This window comes from Lasioglossum baleicum, chromosome 13 (genome assembly GCF_051020765.1).
Source record: "Lasioglossum baleicum chromosome 13, iyLasBale1, whole genome shotgun sequence".
Taxonomy (NCBI): Eukaryota; Metazoa; Arthropoda; class Insecta; order Hymenoptera; family Halictidae; genus Lasioglossum; species Lasioglossum baleicum.
This window is the reverse complement of record NC_134941.1, coordinates 14816366-14824349: the sequence shown is the minus strand read 5'-3', so window position 1 is coordinate 14824349 and position 7984 is coordinate 14816366. Positions and strand designations below refer to the sequence as shown.

Below are 7984 nucleotides of genomic sequence, written 5' to 3'. Positions count from 1 at the left end.
GTGACCTGTTTCTATCGATATTCCTTCTTCTGCTTCCTCTTCTGTCTCTGCTTTTTCCCTTGTATACTTTCTTCGCCTTTTCCGCTACGGTCTTCTTCCTTCTATTTCATTTTCGTCAATAATGTCAACACAACACACGCCAACCGCTTTTAAAAATTGCTAGACCAATATTCAATATATTAGGTTGTCCCAAAAGTTCCTTTCGGAGTGTGTTCTTTTAATGTTGCTAAATAAATACAAACAATGCGATAATCTTTATGCGAATCTTTTAGTACTTCCTAACACGAATTTGCATCATGTGCATGAATCGAAAACCAACTTTTGGGACAAGCTAATATTTTTGCTAGACTGTATTAAACATGACTGTATTCTCCATTTGCGAAAGATGGTTGTCTCCTTCGAGGAAGTAGCAACGAACAGCCAGCCATTGAGGACACCGTTAGTTTCATCCCGGGGGCTGAAATCGGAGGCTCACAATCGAGAGCGATGCGGAATTGGTGAATGGAAACGCGGCAGGATGAGATGTATTATCGTGAAAACGCGTTATTGAGATCTCTATGGGTGAATTAGCCTCCCTCAACAGTTTGCGATGCACGAACCGTCTGTGTACGTTCCCGAGCATCGGGGATTTCCTGTAGGTTAGTTTGACACGACGGAAAATAGGTATCGCGGAATCCGAGGCTGGATTCGAGGAGGACTTGGGCTGTCACGATTCCAAACCGTTCGGATGACTTTATAGGCTACCAATAATTACGTTCTACAACTGCTGCTCCGTTTAATTCGCTCATCTTCCCATTTAGGTCATCAGAACTTCCTTCGCTAAACAGTCTTATTAACTGACGGGGCCTCTGAGTTCATGTTAACTTCGATGCAGTTTGATAACCTTCTCGAATTAATCGTGCCTCGCGAAATAATATCTTGATCACTTTGCTGTCGAGCTTGTGAAACGAAATTATGTTAATTATGATACAACCCTTATTTAATCTTGTTCAATCCTCATCGAACGATGTTTGACGTCACCATAACAATTTTTGTACAAGATGTCTAAACCACTGATCTAGTAATACATCAAGTTTGACACAGTTAATTATCATACATCATGTTAATCATCATACAACCCTTATGTAATCTTGCTCAATCCTCATCATACGATGATTGACATCTCCATAACAATTTTTGTACAAGATATCTAAACCAATGATTCAGTAATACATCAAGTTTGACGAAGTTTGACAAGGAAGTCGTTCCAAACCGGTGGTCCTCGACGGACAGAGCAGAATCCTCGTGACGATGCAGTCAAGCTGCCAGAATTCCGTGTGCAAACAAAGGAGGATCTTGTTAATCTTGTTGAAACCTCATCAAACGGTGTAGAACAGCCCCGCGATATTTTTCCGTGGGACAAGAGGTCCGAGGGCATCCGCAAGGATCACGAGCGCTGGTCAGGTAGTACCTGCGATGTACTTGGGGAATACGCGTGGTCCTAAATCAGGGCTGATATCCTCGAAACAATTCGACCCTCGGAGGATGGTGTCCGGCGGCTGCCGCTGGCCTGGCCTGGGTAGCACGGAAGAAGATTTAATTAAGCCGGGACCGATTTATCTCTCTGACAGCTAACCCCGTCCTTTCCACCCTGTCTTCCTCCTCTTTCGAATCCTCGACCCCGTCGGAGCCCCTGCGCGCCCTCCGCGACACGTTCTAGGTGCCCAGGACTTACTCGAAACAGGGACGTAGAACAGGCATGCGGGAGGGCTAGAGGAGAACGAAAACCCTTTCGAACCGAGCCGAACCTCGACAACACGTAGGTGTTGCTTCCATCCGCATACCCTTTTATTGATACCCTAACTGGTCCCGGATGACGATAAAACGATCGATAAACCGATATTTCGGACGCCGGTGTAGAGCTGCTCGATGCTTTCGTTTCGTTTCCCGCCGCACGGCACCGGGGTGAGAGTTTGTGAAATTTGAGGGGATGTTTGGTCTGCTGCCTTTTTAGACCCGCGCGCTCCGCTCGCTGCGCCAGGTGTAAACACTGAATTTGTCGGCGGCAGACAGAGTTTAGCAAGTCAGAAAATGGCGGGACCCGTTTAGAAAATCCTGCGGTTCTCGTCGGCCGCCATACCCCTTTTTCCTCCGGTTCTGCTCCAGATATTTCGTCTGTTCTGTTGCGAACTCCCTTCAAAATAATTCCTCGTATTCGCCTCGATTATTATCCTCGTCCGTTCAAACATTCTTCGAGTGTTAGTCAATTTTTGTACCCACTAGGCTCAGAATGGAAAGAGATATTAAAATCTTCGAACAATTATCCTGGATTGATAGTGATCCACAGAAGCACTTCGGCGTGAAAGGTAAATGAACTTTCACAGGAGCCATTTTCTAAGTGACTTCGACCCCCGAGGCAAAAAAGGATCCCGGTCGGCTTTCTTTTTATTTTTTTTCGTCCGAGTAGAATATTTCGCATTAATTCCTGCGCGATAAAATGGAGGAACAGTTGGCCACGGTTAAAAAGGGTGGAAGTACAGATCGATCACGATCGTTGATCTTTACTACCGGCGGTTTCCAGCACCTATGGGTCCTCGTCCTTCGAACCGTCTCTCCTCGTTTCTCTCCTGAGGACCGGTGGCACCCTCCAGCAATTATTAATTAACGCTCCCCTCTCAAGGCATTAACGCGGCTAAGAGCAACCCCCTTTGCATCTCCGCCGTCCCCTGGCGGCCTCCTCCAACCCCTTGCCACCGGCTCAAAGCGACACGAAGTAACGATACACCTTGGCTACGAAACGACGCGATGGTGGGCGGTAGAGACCGTCCGACCCCGGACTTTGTTCCACAAAGAGACGGACCAGCGTCACCTACGCGACACTCTGCACGCCCTAAGACGCGTGAACTTATTACCTGTCGTCGCAGAACCTCTGAACCATCGTCACACGCTCACCTATGCTTCCGGGAGACATGGGGAACCGTCTGCGCCGCTCGTATGGTCCACCTGTACTACTGGATTTTTCCGAAAATTGCTTATTTCCTCCCAGTGAGGTTAAAATACGTAAAAATGAATATTCTGCCCTGAATAAATTTGTGCAGTTTAATGAGAATGCGTTTTCTCCAAACTTTTCATCACTTGGTAATAAAACGGACTGGAAACGGACTTTTGAGTAACAATATTAACAGCAGGTTTACGGAGCGTTAAAAGTGACCATTTTACATTACTTTAATTCAATAAAAATATTAAGAATGTATCTAGCCAAATGTTGCAGCCATTCGTTTCAGAATATATACCGAAAGAAATGGATTTGTTGAGTAATTTTTAACGAATGCATCTTTACAATCTCAACAATCGTAAATTAAAGATAATAGAACCCGTCATTTTGACGAGACCCGTGAACCTACGCATTGCGAAAGAAACTTTCGGGACAACCGAATATAATTTTCCGATTGTTGGTAAACGATGTACAAGCAGCGGATCGCGTGATAAAAAGTTCTCGGCGGATTGGTTTGGTGGAACGAAGTTCCGCGGGCAGAAGCGAGGAAATCCTGCGAGACGGCACGAGTCCTGCGCGACACAAGGATAGCATCCTGGTCGAGTGTAGGGTGGTCTCGGTCCCGGCGTGGTGGTCCGCGTACCGGGATAAGGATTTATAGTTTAATATCTCGGCCGGCTGGGTCGTCGTCACATTTTCAACCCCCGAGAGAAACTATACACGCAAGCCGAGTTACCCTCCATCCCCGAGCCACCCCTTTTACGGATTCTCCTAGGCCCCGCGAACACACGCATACAGAGACACAAAGACCGACGACTGCCTTTCGCTTCCGGGGGAGGCCGTGTGTCTCCACTCTGGTCGAGCCAGGCGTCGAGGATTACCGAGTCAGGATTCCAAGGAAGATTTGTTTCGGTTTGATGGGGCCGTTTAGACGTGTAAACGCGCTCGTTAGATTGGAAACGCGTGCTCCCGGATCGATGAAGGAGGCGATCTAACGTTCCTCCAGAGACGAACCATTCCCGTTGGATCCCGGGGGAAAAAACCGGACAGGCGACGGCGACTCGTGGAACACGGTTTGTTGGAGCATCGGCCCTCGAAACGATCTCCAGGTAACGAGGAACTTCTTAGTCACCGACCCAAATTCATTCGTTTTACTCATTGACATGTTTAATAACGTATTTGGACATACAGTCAGGAGCATAACTGATTCAACACACAAAAATTAGAATAACTTTTTTATGAATGGACCAAACGAGACTTCAATTTCTCTGTAAGGCTAGAAGAATTAGTCTAGTAAATGACTGTAAATGACTAGTGAATGAATTGCGAGAAAAAATAGTAATAATTGATTTTTACTACTTTTTTAGCTGGGCCAATAATGGAAATTTAAAAGATGTGTTTGGTCACCTCGTATAAATGATATACGCTCTGGAAATTTCATTGAAATTGGTTAATTGGTTTACGAGCTATAAACGATAAAAAATGGTAAAAATTGCAAATTTTCAAGATTTTCGGCCTTTTTACCACTTTTGATCGTTTATAGCTCGTAAACCAATTAACCAATTTCAATGAAATTTTCAGAGCGTATATCATTTATACGTTTTGACCAAACACACATCTTTTAAATTTCCATTATTGGCCCAGCTAAAAAAGTAGTGAAATTTTTTTCAAAATATTTTTTGGACGTCATTTATTAGACTAATTCTTCTAGCCTTGCAGAGAAATTGAAATCGTTTGGTCCATTCATAAAAAAGTTATTTTGACTCAAAGTGTGTCGAATCAGTTATGCTCGTTAGTGTAGTTTTGCGAACAAGAGGGGCCCATGGAGTTAAATGGAAGGACAAATGAATGTTTGGACTCAAGCAGTAGATGACTGATTGGAAACAAGGAATAGAAGAATGAGTGGATACAATGATAAACAATATGGAAACACTGGAGGGGTGCTGTGAGAGGTGGTGGGTTTAAAAAAAAGGTTACGAAAAACGGGGCGGAGTGAATTTGCTCGTCGAAAAGTTTCCAGACGCGTCTTCGAATAATAATTTCGCAGTGTTCGAGTTTTCCCTGTCCGTGTAATTGAATCGTTTAATGTGTCTCGTATTTCCGGGCGAGGCGAGGGGCCTCTAAACGTTAGCCGACAGCGGTCGTTTAATATGAGTTTCCAATTCATCCCGAAACCGACGAACAAGAAAGAAAGTCGGCACGAGCGAGAGACCGTATGCGGCGTATATTCGTGCACGTCCCGATTAAAAGTTTCCTCGGTGGCGGTCGACCGCTCGTGGATCGAACGGCCGGCCTCCCCGCGACACTTTCAAATTCACCGGATAAAAATTCCCTCGCGGAATTAATTGAGCTCGTAAACAATTTGTCCGAGCAGATGTTTCTTTTTTCAACTTTCGCCGGGGGACAACCGCCGTTAAAAACTTCCGTTGTAGCTCGGAGCCTCGATATATTATATAATGTCGTCAATCGCGGTTCGACGATCCCAAACGAAACGATATAATAACTCGAACAATTATATCCTCTAGATTGCTCTCCCTTTTCAAATGGCTATTCCGTTCGCTGGTGGAATGATTAAAAAATTGTCGACAGGCTTGGAAATCTTTTTAGAAATTATTTATTTGACACTTTATATCGACAGAAGTCGTAAATAAAGGATAGAAAGCAGTGTGAGCAACTGAAATCGGTTTTAATAACGACGCTGTTTAAGGGGAATGATTTTCGAATTCCAATAAACCTGTAAAACGGCATTCTACAGTCTGAAATTTAATTGAAAACTCCCCGGGGGACATTTGTCGGAATCATAATCGTGTCTGGTTCGCGTAAGAACGTTTCGCCCGGCCGCTCGCAAGATGGCCAGAGTCATAATAAAAATTTATTGGCGTCCTCGACACTTTTAGTAGGCACCGTAGACAGTAATTTCGTTCGACATAACGTTCCATCTGACGAGGTGGAAGAAAAGGCTTGTTCCTCGGGCGCAGGGACCACCGGGCTCTCGCGTAAACCCCTAAATCAAGCAAACAGCCCCCCAAAAACACGAGTGCCCGAGCAGTTACGCAGCCGGTTGGTCATTTGCGGTCCCGGCAATGTCCAGGATTGCGATGTCGCGATTCTTCGGCCGCTCTGTCGCCCCACTTCTCATATTTATCAACAGAACTTCCGAAATTATCGCTCCCAGTCTCTTGCCCATAATATCGCAATTTCCTCCAAGTTACCACTGTTGTAAAATATTCGTTAAAACACTCTCACAACCTTCCATGACCGTCTGGTTCGATAATAAAAAATGAACGACTCTGTGGGATTTAAAAATTTTAAATATTTTTCGAAAGAAGGGTTCAGAATTTTAGTCCAAGGCTCCGGATTGAAGAATAGTGATTCATGGTGGCGCAGAAGGGTTTCACTGAGCGGAGAAAATTATAACGAGGAAGGAGCTCGCACGGTGTATCCTTAAAACGAAACCAGCGCACGTATTCGACTAATCATACCGCCATTTCCTTTAATATCCGCAGATGGCCGCCCTACCGAACCGTCCTGCGGCACTCTTGCGAGTCTTAGGGACTTCCGGTGAGATTATACCGTCGACGAGAACCTCGCATCCGCCGCCTAAATGTTTCAACTCCTACGCTTTCGGGGGCGGAAAAGTCTACGTCGATAGAAATCCCGGACGAAAATGTTCCCATCTCCTCGATTTTAAACCGGGCTACTTATTAAACTAATTTATTTAGCTATTCAAACATCTCGACCCGTTCCCGTGTAATTAAGGGTTGTACGTTTTATGAGGGTGGAACAGGGACATAAATAACCCTTCAATTTGTACACTGTACTTTTCACGGAATTCTCCAAACTTCCGTGGAACATTTTTGCAAGTGTACAGGGTGTCATCTTTTATGTCGGTATGTGAATATTGAATAACTTTTAAAAAAAACAACCGATTTCCATATATCAGGTATTTACATTTAATTTGGTCCTTTACAATTTGTTTGGACTAGTTTTTGAATACAGCATCAATCAAGTGACCGCCTTTATTGTCCAAAGCAAAATGTGCCCTTTTTGCTGCGTTTTCCATCACTTTTTCGAGCATCTCGGGCGGTATAGCGATGATTGTGACACGGATATTTGCCTTGAGCTCGTCAATGGTCTGAGGCTTGCTGGCGTACACTTTGCTTTTCAAGTAACCCCACAAAAAGAAGTCCGGAAGGGTCAAATCTGGAGATCTGGGTGGCCAGTGGATGTCATCATTTTTTGACACCACACGTCCAGGGAATTTTCGTTGCAGAAACTGCATTGTTTGATTTGCAGTGTCTTGGGCGTTGATGAACGGCATGTCGACGATCTCCCACTGTCCCGTGCTCAACAAAATTCGACACCAAACGACGAATAGTGTTGCCAGACGGTGCGTTTTGGCCACGATATTTTCGACGATATGCACGTTGAGTTAACACAACTGAACGACTATTTTCAATGTACAGCGTCACTATTTCTGCGCGTTGTTTCGGTGTGAAGCGATTCATGGTTAAAATTGTACTGAATTGACGTTTCAAAAACATGTTTACTCAAGTCAATCGGTTGATAAATGTTAAAGTTATTCAATCTTTACATACCGACATAAAAGATGGCGCACCCTGTACAAGGTTGTAAAATTTATTGTTCAACGGGCTAATAGTTGGTAGAATGAAACGGATAGTTAACAGACTGATGAATCTCTCTGGTCGGGAGAGTGTTAACCGGCGTGATGTATTTTTGAGAGGCCGATTCATTCATCGAATTCCGATCTCATCGAACGGAAAGTGATGTGGAAAAGGGTCAGGCCCCGGAGCTTCCTTGTGGACATTTTCATTTAAATGTGCCGGGCACCGTGCACCCTTTCGATCCCACCCTCTATTGGCCAAATCTCTCGCAGCACACGCACGTCATTAGTGCGGGCTCGGACTATCGATACCTAGCCTATGCCGGCCGCTAGTGCGTGGATCGTGTTAAGCGAATAAAAAGCCTATTGCTCCGAAATGCCGGAAA

The 7984-nt window shown here is 44.9% G+C and overlaps 1 protein-coding gene across 1 annotated transcript; it reads right to left on the bottom strand.

The window, feature by feature from the left end:
• Positions 1-6956: 6956 nt before the first annotated feature.
• Positions 6957-7295, bottom strand: LOC143215453 (uncharacterized). The gene has a single exon (XM_076437585.1). The coding sequence runs from the start codon at positions 7293-7295 to the stop codon at positions 6957-6959; it is 339 nt and encodes a 112-aa protein (XP_076293700.1).
• Positions 7296-7984: the final 689 nt, after the last annotated feature.